A 16115-nucleotide genomic window follows, 5' to 3' on the forward strand; every position below is an offset into this window, starting at 1 on the left:
TAAGGATGAAATAACAGAAGTGTAGAAATGTTAGGCCATTTGACCATGATCACATACTGAACCTGTGTCAGAGCACAATAGTTCATCTGCTTCTCAAGTCTGCAGCAATGACACAGAAAATCTACCTCAAAAAAGTTCTGGTGGGCCTGTTGAGATGACCTCCCACCCGTAGCACTGATTAGTAAAAACCCAGCCTTCTCAGGTTAGAAGAGGAGAATTGGCTGTTTGAGAAGAACAGATTTTTTGCTTTTTTCTGAGAGTTTTCTCTTCCAGTCCCAGCACCAAGAGAATAAAGATATGATCCAAATTCTCTGACTGTCCAAAAAGATTCAGTCCAGATTAAGAAAAATGAATAACACAGAGAATATAAAAATGTTGTTAAAATCACTCAATCTTAAAAGACATGCAGTTATGGTAGCACAAATAGGGAGAAAGGCTGAGATGGGTCATAGAAAAAAAAGGTGCAGAAACAATTAGAATTGTGGTACTGATCACTAAAAAAAGAAGACAAAGTGGTTCGTGATAGAATTTGATAATGAATATTGTAAAGGTGATACACTAAGAACTTCTGTCTTGCCAATCTCACAACCAAAGGGAATGGGGACTTTCAATGAAACTAGGATTACATTCCAAAGCCATAAAGAATTTTTTTGTCCCCAAACAACATCTAATAAAATTCTAGGGCCCATGGCAATATAAAACCCAAAATTCAATTGGGTTAGTGTTAGTCATAATTAGTGTTTCAGGGATGTTCACTACAGGCTTCAGGAGCTTCTACCAATCTCCAGCTTTGTGAGGTCAGGATGAGAATTAACATACAGATTGTCTCACAGCTATTAATGTTAGATGTTCCTCTCAGACTCTGGCCACTACAGGAAACAGGTTACTGAGCTAGACAGCTGGTATGAACAGTTAGGCAAGCACAGCCACTGATATGACCATCCCAGGCACTTCACAGGGCTTACGGTTACCAAAGATTGGCATCTATTACAGGATGAGATCAGCCTACTTAACCTGCAGTGAAGACACAGGACAGCCACATCATCCACACTATGGTTTCCTGGGATTCTGCTATCTCAGCTCTGCATGGACACCTCTTGTAAATACACAAACTTCCCATTTTTGTGAAAAGTTGTAGCTCCAGCATCACCTGGCAGACACTGAGAGGACAGGCAATGGAGGAAGCTTTCCAAGTGGGAACAATGAGATACAGCCAGAAGTTCAGTCACTGAACTGTGAGTTGGATCTTCACGTGAAGAGGGGTCACTAGTCACAGTCAAATGAATTACACAGATCGATACTATGAGATTTTTTAGAACATACTGGAGAAACCACAGACTCAATAGTCAGGCTTAAAAGAGAACACATCACTTGGTGACCTCTGTCACCCACTATTGATGAAGAAGCTTTCCTGATAAATTTGTCTCTGCACATACAGCCAGCAGGTTAAATCAGTGACTGAAACTGAAATTTTCATAGCTGGGTAGAACTGATAAATACCCTGAAATGATATATGGAAGGTGTAGCCTCACTACCAACTGGCAGAAGCCCATTAAACAACTTGTATATTTTTCCTCCATCTCTCCAGGATTACTACATCACTTTAATGTATTGCTGAACAGAAACACTGGAGAAACAAAGCTAGAACTGACAGAGTAGTCCATCATTTAACATAATAAGCAAGCTGATCTCAGCATGGGCCAGCTAACAGCAGTTCCCAAGGAGCCACTCTAGCAGTCAGAATTAGCAAGGTAGGGTGGAGTCCTACCAAGTGCCTATTGCTCCTGATAATTAGCAAGGACATGGCAAAGCAGCTCTGCTCCATTTGGAGTTTGCAAGATGTCAAGAATCTTTTGCAGATCAGCTGCTGTGTCTTCACGAGAGCCCTGAAACAAGGCAGCCACGCAGATATGCCTTAATCCAGGCGAGAAACTCCATGCAGTGACTGCAAAGGTTGTGTTACCAGCAAACAAACTTCCAGGTCTGAGTTCTCAGTGCTTGCATGCAGTAGTTCAGACTAGCCTCTAGCAGGGTGAGGCACAAAAACAAGATGACAGAACAAGAAATGACAAAAGTAATGTCCACATTTGAGAGCACACTATTTGTCTCTGATAAAATCTGTATCAAGCTCTGGGAACAAGATACCTGCTGGAGACAGAAATGTGTTTCATGGATGTTAAAACACGTTGCAGAGAGAAAACAGAGCCCTATGACTAAATGAAAAAAGCACCACCAATTCATAATTACTCCCACTGCTCCAGGATAGAGATGGTCTCTAGATACTGTCAATTGATTGATTACACTTACAACAATATAAACAAAATAACCCTTAAAAGGATCGTTGTAGTCTGGCAGCTTTTATTGGGATTTCTCTGGAAAACATCCTTCTAATGTTTGCTACATAGCTTTTTGTTTACACCAGAAACACAGGGACAAGACTTTCTAATCCGGTGATGGATCAGTGCTCAGCACTGTGCTGAGTGCTGACAGAGAAAAGAAGTAGATACAGTCATAACAAATTGTTTCTGAACTTTTGAAGCCTATAAAACTGCTATTACAATCTGAAGGAAGCTTGACAAGGTTCATCAAAGATTCATCACTTGTTGTTTTAGACTTCAAATGATGAATGAGAGAAGGTGCATTAAAATTCTGCTGCTGCCACGACCACTTCAGGAAGCTTTTGGAGGATAAATACTGCTTCTACTTAAAGGCAACAAGTTTTGAAAGAATGGTTTGCATTTTCTAACACAATTTAACAATCTTACTTAATAATTAACTGAAAGGGACATTGCCTACTTGTGTAAGGCAAACACAGAAAAGTACAACAGATTCCTTCACTCAAAGCCAAAGCACCAGCTGCTGCCAGAATGACAGTGCTCTGGATTACAGACAGGACTGATCAGCTTTAATTATTCTCCCACAGACCTTGCTAACTGCTTTTCAAGGCCAAAGAGTCAAAGAGTGAGCACATTCAGGGAGCGACTTCAACACCCCTTGAAAAACGGCTCTCAAACGACCTGAGGTGGTGTGGCTCACAATGACCGCACAGCAGCTCCTCTGAACCCACCAGCAGCGCTTGTCAGAAGTGAATTTTAAATGAACTTCTTAGAAAAGCCACTGCAGTCCAGAGATACAGCAGCTGCTTCCTGCTCAGTATAATCCCATAAGTAACATTACTGATTGGACCTGCTATAAATGGTAGGTACACAGAGGTAACAGAAGAGCACTTTCCTTTATTCATTATGTTAACAGACAAGAATTTATTAAGCTTCTAGACAGCATCAAGGAGCATGAAGTTAAATACCAAAGTATTTAAAGGCTTTTAAATGGACAATTCAAGGGATATAGAAAAACCTTAGATTCCTTTATAGTTCACCTCATGTAATCTCTTAGAAAAATGCATACATACATACAAAAAACCCCAGTCTACTTCAGTGTTGAACTCAAGGATCTAGAACTGAAATATTAAGTGGCCAAATTCAAGGGCAGTATAAGCCATGGCGGAAGAAACGAAGGCTAAACATGTACCCACTTTGCAGAAGTTTGGCACTGCTTAATATACTAATTTCCCCGGTGGTTTTACTTCCCTTGTGATTATGAACACTGGTCCTACAGTGGAGTTACCCTGTGAACACTCCTCAGCCACTGCAGTGTGAAATCAAATGCATTAGCTCAAAGGCCAGACATCCACTAGTAGCCTGCATGACTCCACTCCACAAACGGTTAAAGAGGGCTTACACCAGTGCTTGCAACTGCAGCTCATTCCTGCCTGTGAACACAGCTCTGCTGTTTTGCAGCCAGGTTATGTCTATAAAAATCTATCATCCTTTGCCAAACAGAGGCAACTTCTATCTAGCCTAGTAACAAATTTGTGCGAATGCAGACAAACATATTTAAACATCATATTCCTTACACACGTGGCTTTATTCATATTCCAGAATAAAAAGGATTTCTATCAAAACAGCCGATTTCCACTTCTACCTAGTTAAAACCAAAATAGGATAATTTTGTTCCCAAATAAATGTCCACAAGCAGACAAATGATTGGGATTAGAACCAGTGCCACCGTTTTACTCTGAGCTTACACTGGGTTTGCTTTCAATGCAGCTCCGAAAGATGAGTAAAGCAGGACATCACTGTGTGATAAAGGAAGAAGATAAAGGGTAGAGCAAAGAGGAATTAGAATGGTGCAAAATCAGAGAGTCATAGAATTGTGAGGGTATACTGAAATGGGGAGCTGTCTGGATCTATTTTTACATTTTAGTGCTTTTTGGCAGCATCAAATTACAGCACTACATGCATTCAGAGGCTAAAGCACACCTGGGTTTGTCAGAAGGCCCTAGGGCACAGCAACCTACCAGGTCAGGTACCGATCTCGGCAACAGTGGAACAAATACATTTTGACTAATTCCACCGAATTCAGTTGCTTCCTCCCATGACAAAAAGTATTAATTATTTATAATACCATCTAGACATGTAATTCCCAATTTCAGCTATGCAGTGCCAGACATTACTTGGAGAAAGAAATGGCTCCATCTCACAAGAGTTCATAATCTAAAATGACAAGATAGATAAAATGAGGGAGAAAGAAAGCACAATCACCTCCAGTTAGGAGATGGTGACCTGAGAAATGAAGTGCCTGCCCAAAGTGACAAAGGAAGGCTGTGCAACAGCCAAGAACTGAACTCTCATTTTCTCAGTTCTGATAACCATGTGAACTTCATTTCTTAAGGAGTGATTACCTGGCTTTGCCTTATTTTTATATCCTTTCTGGTTAGTTGATTAAAGGATGTACCGTGCAGTTAACAGGAGTAGACCACACTCACATAATATTTTTAAGTGCCGTAAGTATTTAGGAGTTTAACGGTTCACCTGTCGGGAAAAGGAATCCAAAGAACAAAGGCCTGAAGAATACATTGGTTATCCTGCATTAACTTCCTCTGTTGGCACTTCCAGTGCAAACTGCCTGTGAAACTGCACACTTTGGTTTACAAGTGCAAATACAAGGACCGGTTGAGGAACAGCTACCACATGACAAATTCTTACTGTTTTCTCCTACACACTGAATTCTTGGTATGTGGACAAGTGTTGTTTCTCACTTCCAAGAGACTCTTAGGATCCTTAAGTAAATATCCAAATATTTGTGATAATTAGACTTACACTCTGAAGTCATTTAGGAGCTTCTGAATTTTTTATCCTCACTGTAGAGAAGTTCTTAATTTGAAATCCAGTTTCTAATTCAGTAGCTGTTCTGGATTTATGGTGATTTGGGAACAGAATCAGAGTCCTTGAACAAACACAGCAACGGTCCATCTGGCTTCAGCTGCTATTTCTGATTGCAGCCACCTCTAGACATTTCAGAACAAAGTGGAAAATCATAGAATAGTTATGGTTGGAAAATACTTTCTAATAGATAAGCTGGTCATAGGGTAAACAGTCTGCTGAACTCAAACCACTGGCAGCTGGATGGCTCCTCAAAGCTTTTTTCTAACTCTTCTATAGTTTTATTCTTTCAAATGTAACTATGGAAGTGTTTGTTACCTATGTAAGTGTATAGGCTCACATGAAACAATACTGAGTATATGGTGTCCTGATACTTGAATCTTTATGACAATGCATACATTGATTAGAATGGGGCATATACTTCTTTTCATGTTTCACATCTGTGCCCTCTCATTTTTCCTACAGTGCTCCCATTGTTTTATGTTATAAGAAAGGTAAGCTAGATAAGAACCCTCCTCCACCAGTTATTTTATACAATTTTATAATTCATTTATATACCTCTTTATGGCTGGACGCCTACTCAGCACTGAAAGAGCAGGAATGCTGAAAAATCAGACCTGAAGAGAAAAACACATTTCAAAGACATGGATTTAGTACACTTCAGTATGTACAAAAAGGTGGGTGGGTGGGAGGAAGGCTTCTAAAACCAACATAGTGATGCTGGTTATTAGGCATAAGAAACAAATCTTCCTCTCAGTCAAAAAATAACCATCCCAAACCAGTAAAAGCTGAAGCTCAAGAACAGGCCAGTGAAAATTGCTCTTGCCTGGTGCTACTTTCAACCCAGAGACCAGTTTGCGCTTGTAAAGGCAAGGCAGGCCAGCATCGCTGGCTGCATATGGCTAAGGAAAGTTTTGCACTGTGATGTTCTTACCTTCTGAAAGGGCAAGAGATTCAAAGTGACAAAGTGGATGTCATCTGCTCTGTAGTAAATGTGGCTACATGATGAGATGTTCCCGGGCAGCTGGGAAGACATAACCAAGCTCGTATTTGCCTATATTCTTGCAGAACTGTCACCGTGGACAGTCCAGAGATCCACAATAAATGACATCAAACCTAGAATTTACCTTTGAAGAACAAGGCTTTCCACGACAAAGGCGCGATAGAAATTTCCTGAAGAATCTGCCATGTTTGCTATATTTTGTATTAGTATTTTATCTGGCCTTTTTTGTAAAACGTTTGAATCTGCTATATATTCAGTGTCAGGTAAAGTCTGAAAATGTGTTAAATATGTTCTAGAAAGAAACATGGATTCTTATTCCAAAAAGAAGTGAAAGTATGTATTGCTAAAGCTACTAATATCATCACAATTTGCACCTCCAGCAACTCCTTGCTGTCAGTAACTGTCAAAAGTAATTACTTGAAATGTTTAGAAGTAACTATAGTCAAACTTTGCATTCCTGTCAACTGCCACAGCCTGATTATCTTCTGTTTTGTAATTTATATTGCTTTTTACTCCAAGCAAAATACTGTATTACAAAAAATGCATTACAGATAGAGCAAAAAATGCACTTTGCTTGTACTATATATTACTTCTACTATTATTTGCTTGGTATACTCTATGCACAGGGGAGAGCTATTCTGAAAGACTGGATCACTGCTGTGTTACTCAAGACATCTCCATATCTTGGCATGGTTTGTAGGAGCTATGCTTTCCAGCCAGTATTTCATGCTACTGCTCAGTAGTTGAAAATCTGCTTAACAAGACTGTAACTGTCAGAACAGTGGGACAGTCAGATTTCTTCACACCTTTCAGGAGACTGGTGGTATGTAGGATACTTCACAGGGAAAAATGATGCAACACCTATTCAAGCTTTGGATGAAACAAGAGATTTTGGCTTTTTAACTCTTCATTTCCATAATACATGACCTAAACATGGGGTCTCATTATTAGGAAAAAAAAAAAGGTACTAAAATGTGCTTTGCTAACCTCAGAGCTTTACTTCAGAGTTTGACTACCCAGAAAGTCAACTGGGCCATAGAAGTACATTTTCTCTTACATGAGAAGTTGGCCAGCAATTTAACTGGCCTTTAATTGTGTAAAGAAAACAGTTCTAGAACTGTGGTTTATTAAATTGCAGTAGAATATTATCTGCAGCAAATAGCTTCATTCTTAGGTTGAGGTGTATCACTGAAATGCATCATTAGACTTTTGTTACAGCATGTTCACAGGTTGTCTGGGAGAAAAAAAAAGAGGGGAATGTTGTATTTTAGAGCAGAATCTTCCCTCCTTCCCACCTACAACTGCATTACTGTGTGGAACAAAACCAAATCAGAACAATGTGTTGATGAGCAATGATCAAAAAACTCACCAGAGCAGGAATATGGACTGAGATCATCGACACAAAGTTCAGTGCAGCATGGATGGCAGCCTAATATTTGTTGCTTCCCAAATATAAAGATCTTACTTTATTTCAACCTTTTGATCTCCTGATTGATTTATCTGTAGCAACCCAAGCTTTATCTAACACCCAATAACATTTCTGATTAACACCCAATAACATTTTCGATTAACTAAACTTACTGGGTTTGGAGTTTTTTTCTATTTTTAATTTCCATTGACGTCTTGGTGGAAACTACAATGCTAAGCAGGGTCATATGAAATAAGAGGTAAGATTGCCAGGAACTCCCATGAAGCCAGATTTTTACCAAGTTAGTATAACTTCCTGTGACAGTCTGGCATGAGCACTGAAATGTTACAGTTATCCCTCTGAAATGCATTTTCCTCTTCTGCTAACATGATTCAGTTAAATGGATGTGCTATCAAGATCTAAAGGATGGGATCACTACTGGCAAAACTCTAGGGATTTTCCAGTGTGAACCTATTCCCCACGTAGCTCTAGCGTAATGGACATTAAGTGAAGACTATTAGAAATGACAGAAAATCTCCAGTAAATTCAAGGATTTTCAATCATGCCCTGTAAAGAAAAGTCATTTTAAAAACATCTGTGTGAAGACAGAATGGAGAGAGGAAAAGCAATAGATTGCTAACAGCCATATAAATGTATGAGTAATCATGACCCAAATAGCAGTGCCAGCTCACGACACCCTCAGTGCGGTTTCTGTAAGGTGTAGGTTGAAGAACTTTTTCTTCCCCTTTCAGTGGTTTAGTGCAAAAGGAAGATTATGGCCCAAGGAAACAGATGGAAAAACATTTCTGACAGCTTAAGTGCAGTTAATTATTTGTAGGCGAAGCATTCTGCTATCAGCATTGATTTGCTGTATTTGAAACTGAAACAGTCATAGCAGCAACAATTTTATTCAACATTGCTGCGTTACCTGACTATAAATAGGATGGGCAGAACCACAGAGCAACACCTTGCCAATGGGGCTGCCTTTTCATCCCTTCCAGGAACGGGCAGCTATAGTCCAGCACACTGTGTAGCTATGCTTTTGGCAAGCACCTCGTTCAGATCTCATCCTCTCACATTTTTAACCCCATCTCCTACCTATTTCCTTTAAGCAGATTCAACAGTTCTTAAAAAATAAATAAATATGTATATATGAAAAGATTTCACAAGCTAGGTAGCAAAGGAGCAAAGGGAGGTGTTATGTTTTCTTACAACTCTGTGGGATTTACTTGCATTACCAGAGCATGTAAGAGAAGAAAACTGCTGCTCCTAGTAATGACATTCAACCTTCCAGGAAAAGGGACAAGCAGAGAGCAGGCCTGGGGAGGAAATCCTCAGCCTCCAGCAGCCAAAAAGGAGGAACTGGAGACAAAGGGATATCACAGATTATTTCTCCCTTAAAAGTGTGACATGGGGAAGAGACTGGCTTGTAACCCAAAAATCTCAGCATTTTTAATGTTCTTCATCAACAGCTATGCAGTTCTTTACTTCCCTTGCTCTGGCCAAAGATTGCTTAGCTTGTGTTTAGCCAGATACATAGTCAGGGAATCTTGTATCCCTCATTCTTCCTTCCTCTATTTTTGCTTCTTCTCTTACAATACAGCTGGCATGTCTAACAGAAAATGACAAATGATGTCTTGAGAACACCCACTACACATGAGTACAACTGCTCAGAGGACAGACCACACAGCCACAACACAGAATCCAGGATAAGTTTCTGCACTTCTTACAGTAATCATACGCTTCCTGATATATAACAACAGAGCTATTTGACTTTAGAAGAAAAAAAAATTGGGGTTTTTTTTTGTATCCTTTGACAAATCCAAGGAGACCATTCTGTCATAGTACGAAAATTACTAATTTGAATGTCAGTATGAATGTGGAATTGAAGCCTACCTACCACTACAGCAGCACCACTGCATAATGGTTTAGTGCTGGCCTGCAATGCAGCCAAGTGGCAGTGCCCTGTTGGGAATAACCCAGCAAGCCCACCTGGGTAACACCACAGAGCAAGGAACGCACTGAAGGCTGTATCTTACTCTGCTGTCTGTGAGGTCCACAGCACTAGCAGCTTCTTAATACTGCCAGATACCTTAGAGGGTCTCATTACTCAAGTTCTCGGTTGGAGGTACCTGTCTTTCTTACATTAAACTTCCTGCTTGGCCACTTTCATAAAGTATTTCTTCTCAGGAGAAGCTTCACTCAATTCAATGAAGGAGAAAAGTATCCTCACATTAAACAGTTTTTCCATTGAGTTTAAATTGAGATTCTTCTTAAAGAAAAACAAAATGCTACTGGGAGCATTGGAATTATTTTTTTGAATACGGATTATTGGTTTTCAGGCAAGACATAATCATACTTTCATCCATTCAACCTCACAAAAAAAATCCAGGCCTTTTGATGAAACTGACCTTAAAGCAGATAATCTGGAAATGTGAAACCTGAATTACTTTCTACCTCCTATGCATCCTGGGATATGCATGGAAAGATCAGTCACCTGCTCAGAGTTGAGAGTTTTATGAGGTAGCACAATATCTAGAAGTTATTCAATGTGATTTGTTCTTGTGAATCTAGTTCCTATACTTCTGTAGATGCCTTAGTGAGGATGGAGAGAAGGAATTCAGTTACGGACAATCATCAGCTTTTTATGGGTTGTGCATTAACTATACCATGGCAACAGAGCTTTATCAGTTAGCTCTGTAATGACCCAGGGAAGTTTCTTAGCCCAAGCACACTCCAAGTGAGTACATCTATATTGCTTGCAGGGTCAGTGTGATTTCAAGAGCAGTTTAGCCACTTCCCTTGTATGCAAAATCCAAACTAATGAACCATTAGAGCCCAAGTTAGCTTCCCAAGTAACCTTATTTGACAGCCTTGTTGTGTACTCCCAGAAGTAGGAATGCTATGTTGGAAGAAGTTAAACTACATCAAGTAAGACCTACTGGCTATGTCTGTACTTGTATATTAAAGAATGTCAGCACCTGGGACAACTTGATCATCTAAATATTGTTATAATGGCCCTGGTATAATTTTTGTGCAGGACAACTAGCATTCTTCCAAGCAATGCCCAGGCATGGTTTGGGAGTTGGCATGGTCCAGCAGCAAACAGTTTGCATGCAGCAACTGTGCTTTGCAGGCTAGCAGGATTTAATTTCGTTAACAGAGCCAGATCAAGCCAGAAGGAGTCTTGGCACTGTGCACTTCCAGCAACTCCAGCTCAGTTTGCACCGTGCCAGACATGAGACACTCCATTCACCAAGCTCTGAAACAGGGTATGTCAGCACAGAGGCAGCGCTGAATGTGAGACTGCATCTCTCCTGCTGAAGCCCTGTGCCCAGACTAAAAAGCCCTCAGAGCCTGGTACAAGAACAATCTATTGGCTCTCAATAGCCAGACCAAATGTGGCAGGGTCAACAATGAGCTAGTGCTAACAAGACCAGATGAAACCAAGCTGTGGTACAGATGGGCTTCTGTGCGCTCTTCTCTGCAGCATCTCTGGTAGCAACATACCTTATTAGCTCATTTCACAATGCAAGATCCAAGCAGCCTCTGCATGCACTGGTGTTAGTCTTGATCTTACAGGCTTGCCTACTACACAGAGCACCAGTGGCTGCATTGAAATACCTCAGTGACTCTGAGGGACCCAGCCCTGGTCCATTAAGTTCAGCGCTGAAATATGTTTAGCAGCAGTTCTGGACACTTGATGCCTTTGACCTGTCAATCAAACAGATTAACCTAAAATATAAATAGGTTTTGAGTATTTCTGTACATGTATATTTGTATATACATATATATAAGGATATACTGCCCATATATAAGAATTTAAATGACAATTACATAAGATTTTAAAACATTTACATTATAAAAACCCTGAACATCTTTCAACACGAACCTCATACAAGACCAAAAACATTTTGTATATTTGTTTCAGCTTAAATTTGACAGCAGAAATAAAGCTGCAAAACAGAATTACAGACCACAAGTATTTTGTTATCCAGCATTTTGATGAACATAACACCTATGTTACAATCCTCCTTAATATATGCAGCTTTTACCTTTTTCTTGGGGTTTTTTTTCAGTCAGAGGAACACTATTCTGATAAGTGCTTGGCATGATTAGGTGAAACCCAAAATACTTATACGTATCACTGTATGTTATTGGTGCATCACAAATGAAGTACAGGAACATACCAGATGTTCACCTACAAGAGTAGAATATCATTAGAAAGCAGAACACTGCAACTGCAAATTCTTTTGTTATTGTTGCTATGGGTGGAAATAAAACCCCAACACTGAAGCAATTCCACAAGATCTGACATCCCTGTTTGATTAGAGTCATGTGCACATCCCTGCAGATCCCTGCAGAACAGTCACACATCTTATCTGCACTCCAGTCTGTGCTCATTTTCTGAATGTGTTGTATAGCTGTTCCTTCTGCGAAGGATGATCTTGCCCTCTGCTTCCTCAGTCCACAGCAGTCATTAAGAAAAAAATCTTTGTTCCCTGGAAGACAGTAGGGGCTATAGTTTATAATGAAGCCACTAAACCAAGCAGCATTATCCCTGGAGAGGTGAATAGCTGTGTAACTTGGCCCACCTTTTTGCAGTTTTTGTTTTGCTTGTGTTTTGAAAGTCATTTACTGCAACACATTGAGAAACACAGGAGATAAACACAGTTAACTCAGCCATTCTCCCATGGTACTCTGCTGCTTCTTGCTGGGTCTCTCTTTCATGTATTCTATGTACTTCTTGGGTTCAAAGTTTTCCTCTCTTTGCCTTTTTTTTTTCGTTTTTAATCATGCATCACTTGGCTCACTCATCCTTGCACCTCCAGCCTTTGTTGTTCTCAGTCTTTAATGATGATCTTGTAGTTAAGAGCTCACCAAAGTGTAGATCATGCTGAAAGTAAAAGAAAGACACAATATGAAAGTATCCTTTTGAAGCATACAGAGCACTTTGATTTTTATCACCCTTTACTGTCTGTTCCTCAGGTCTGACTGTAATGGCCTGTGCTTTCCTTTGCGTTCTAGCTCTCGAAAGCATCTTAATTGTGGTGTATTCAAGATGGGTATCAAAAAGCACTCATGAAATAACAAATTCATTATCGACATCCTACTGCACTACAAGCTGTGTTTGAGCTTATTAAAACGCAGTCTGATGTCTGAATTTGAACAGTGAAGAAACAAACCCGGTTTGCTTTACAATGTTTGATCTTTAAAACTTCAACCAGCAACTCTTGGCAGGGCAGGCAAGGTTTCCTATGAAACTGCATTATTTTGTTTCCTTCGGAAAAAACTCCATGCAGTAGAAGAAACACAAAATGCATACCCAGCTGGAGTAAATCCATACATATTAAACGCAACTCTGAAAAGCAAAGACATCACAGTATATTGCCATGGCTCCATTTTACTGCAATTCTACTTCTGACAATACCCAGGAAAGCACAGCAAAATTGAATGTAATTAATACTGTTTTATTTAGCACCAGGCAGTGGATTTCGGAGTACAGCCACATTTTAGAATTAAGGAAGCAGCACTCAGAGAAAGCTGCACAGCAGTAGAATCCCAGCAGAAATGCCCAGACCACACTACATAGCTGACTTTGCAGGGTCTTTTAGCCAACACAAAAATGTGGGGCTAAAAATGCTTCTCTCTCCAGCCATGCCTTGCCACCTCTCCTTGCAAGCACTAACAACAGAGCTTTTGTAGCATAACTGCCATGCTTTCCACTCTTGGCCATGTGAAGAGGACCGAGGGCAAAGGTGCTCAGCCTAAACCCTCAAAGCTACTGGATGCTAAAGTCCTGCTTAGATTTTCATGCCCCATCCATCTTAGCGTGAGTAGGCACCTACCAGCTTCTGCGAGTCTGGGCCCTTCTCCTTTCTTTCTCTCATGTACGCAGACAAGCACTTACACATGCACATGTGGACAGAAAACTTTATTCTCAATAGTATTTAAAAGTAATACTGAGAAACAAAAACCTTCAGCAATAACTCCTCAAGATATGGGGAAAAAAAGAACAGATAACGGATCAGTAATCAAAAGGAGAAATAACATTTATCTTTTTCCACCAGTGTACAAACTTATCTCACAGAGGAATTACTGCATGCGAGACTAGCTTGAAGAGGCAGTCTGTGCAAATGCATTAGAGAAGAAGGAGCAGAAGAAAGGCATCATAACCTTTGTTTCAAACAGTTTTATGGTGTGATTACAGGAGTGACTAAAAGCACAGGGATTCTGCAAAGGCCTTACCTTAAATATGATCCTCACATACTCTTGCACTGAGTATTTTGACTGTGCACCAAGGACATGTGACAGCTGAAAGGGCCAGGGAGTCAATGTACAACTGGGGGATGTATCTTCAAGAATGTACTTAAATGAGGGATTTGGACAAGGCACAGCCTTACCCTGTCACGAAAGGGAGCCTGTAGGAATGACTACAGGCATGGTGCATCCTTGTTCCTACCCACCATCTACCTACCTATTTACCTATCATCTTGAGCATCACTACACCAGCACACGTAGTATTTTTCTTAGGATTCTCCTGAATCATCAGAACACTAATTTTTATTTGATATAAAGCCATTATCATAACATTTGCTATTTCATCCATCCTAACAGGCTATGCAGAGGAGCAAATATTTTTCCTTTGGGATGGCCCTGGGGCCTGGCTCAGGCCTTAGATACATGCTTAGTATTCTGTACTGAGGTGTCAGCAGATATAAGCACATGTGTAATTGGGCATGTTTCCCTGAATCAATATCAGAAACAAGTTTTATAAGATTAAGGAAATGGGCCAATTGGTTCCAGTCATTCCTAAACACAATTTCACATGTCAAATGAAAAGCAGCTACTATTCCCTTAGTGAAACGACCAGACTTACCAGTACAGATAGTAGAAGAAGGAAAGGAGATAGAAAGCTAGCTTACACCAGGCCTCTTTTTGACAGTAACTCAAGGTATCTGCATTCATGACTGCAGGTGGATCATATGCTAGCTCTGAACTGTCTGCTGGGCAACGAAAATACCTGAAAGAGCAGAAGACATATGAAATGACTCTGTAATATTCTGTATTATGTGCAGATATACACCCTCCTTATCACCATCCTAGATTACAACCATCTTCCAGGATATAGGAGGAATTTTTCTCTCTTTTTCAAGCCTCTATCTTTACAGATGTTGTTAAAAATCAGGACACTAGTCTAAGCAGACTGTTCTTACAGAATCAAGCAATTCATGAATGTAGACTTTCTGTATTATATTAATTCTTTAGATTGAAACATTCTCCCTTCTTATATAGTTTATTTCTGGCTTACTCACTAATAACTTACATATTGTGAGTGACAATATGTGGCAGCATGTGATCACAGCATGGAGGAAGAATTACTGGGCTTTAAGTGCACCTATACAACTGATTTCAGACATGATGAAAGGTGACAGTCTCAACCAACTGACAGGTAAGTTCCTCCAAGTCTGAAAAGGAAAGAAGTCAATATAGAGTAATGTAAGAGCTGGCTGACTAATGTTTTCCAAATGTAGGACTGCTCAAAAATCTGCTCAAATAATTTTCATTGGAAAATGTTTTTCTTCTTACATAGGAAAGATTTCTAATTATTCTCAGCAATGACTGGATGTTTGAGAAAATCCTGACGAAAGAACTTTTTTGGCAAAGGAGCTTTTGTCTCAGTTATCTTGCAAAAGTGAATCAAAAAAGAAGTCCTCGACAAAGCTAATGAATTGCTTTAAGATCAGCATGAGTCAGATGTAATACTGTTATTGCTGTTGCTTTGAAATAGTAATGCAAATACTGAAGATTGCTGGGATTGCTTATAGATCAATAAAGACAAACCCATAGATAGAAAGATCTAAAACCCCAAACAAGTGACCAGCACCAAATTTTGAAAGCAAATGTTCTCATAATAACTTTGTCTTCGTCCCAATATTAGTCACATCCACTTACAATCTTTAGTAACATTACAAATTCTTTCACAGAGACCAAAGGTGGAACCTTGCTTTATTATCTTTACTGAGATGAAGATATTACACAGTATCTTCCCATGTGTTTTTTTCAGAACATTACACAATGAACCCAAACCCATCTGTGGATAAACCAGCAGAAACTCTGGAGTACTTATAGCAAAGCATATGGAGAATCATGGAAAAAAAAAGACAAGCAAAAGTTCTCTCTAAAGGTTAATACATTATTTAGAGTCTGACCATTCTCACCTCGCACATAAAATCCATACAAAATTTAATTTGTTTTTAAAAGCTTTTTAAACCAGTATTATTCTCACGCTTTAGTTGTTAACTCTTAGTAAAGCAGCACCATAAAGCATTATTTTTATTGCACCCAAGCAATAGAGAGAAAAGCACTCCTAGCTCCACTTCATTTACCTTTCTGAGAACTATACTGGCTCTCTAACCTCTGAATAATACACTTTTATCATATGGCTTAGTACAAAGTTTTTGCAGAAAACAGTGTAAAA

At 39.6% G+C, this 16115-nt stretch overlaps 1 protein-coding gene across 4 annotated transcripts in view; it reads right to left on the reverse strand.

Moving 5' to 3' along the window:
• Nucleotides 1–2341: 2341 nt before the first annotated feature.
• The window catches only part of CNIH3 (cornichon family AMPA receptor auxiliary protein 3), an 84866-nt gene continuing 71092 nt past the window's right edge, over nucleotides 2342–16115 (reverse strand). For 3 of the 4 annotated variants that reach the window (XM_030499769.1, XM_030499768.1, XM_030499767.1), the window contains 2 exons: nucleotides 14514–14657; nucleotides 2342–12530 (listed from right to left, as the gene is read on the reverse strand). In XM_030499769.1, the coding sequence (XP_030355629.1) occupies nucleotides 12503–12530; nucleotides 14514–14657 (172 nt within the window). In that variant the 3' untranslated portion in view covers nucleotides 2342–12502. The remainder of the gene's footprint in view (nucleotides 12531–14513; nucleotides 14658–16115) is intronic. The other variant, XR_003993530.1, reaches the window with a different exon arrangement.

Source organism: Strigops habroptila, chromosome 10 (assembly GCF_004027225.2).
Source record: "Strigops habroptila isolate Jane chromosome 10, bStrHab1.2.pri, whole genome shotgun sequence".
Classification (NCBI taxonomy): domain Eukaryota; kingdom Metazoa; phylum Chordata; class Aves; order Psittaciformes; family Psittacidae; genus Strigops; species Strigops habroptila.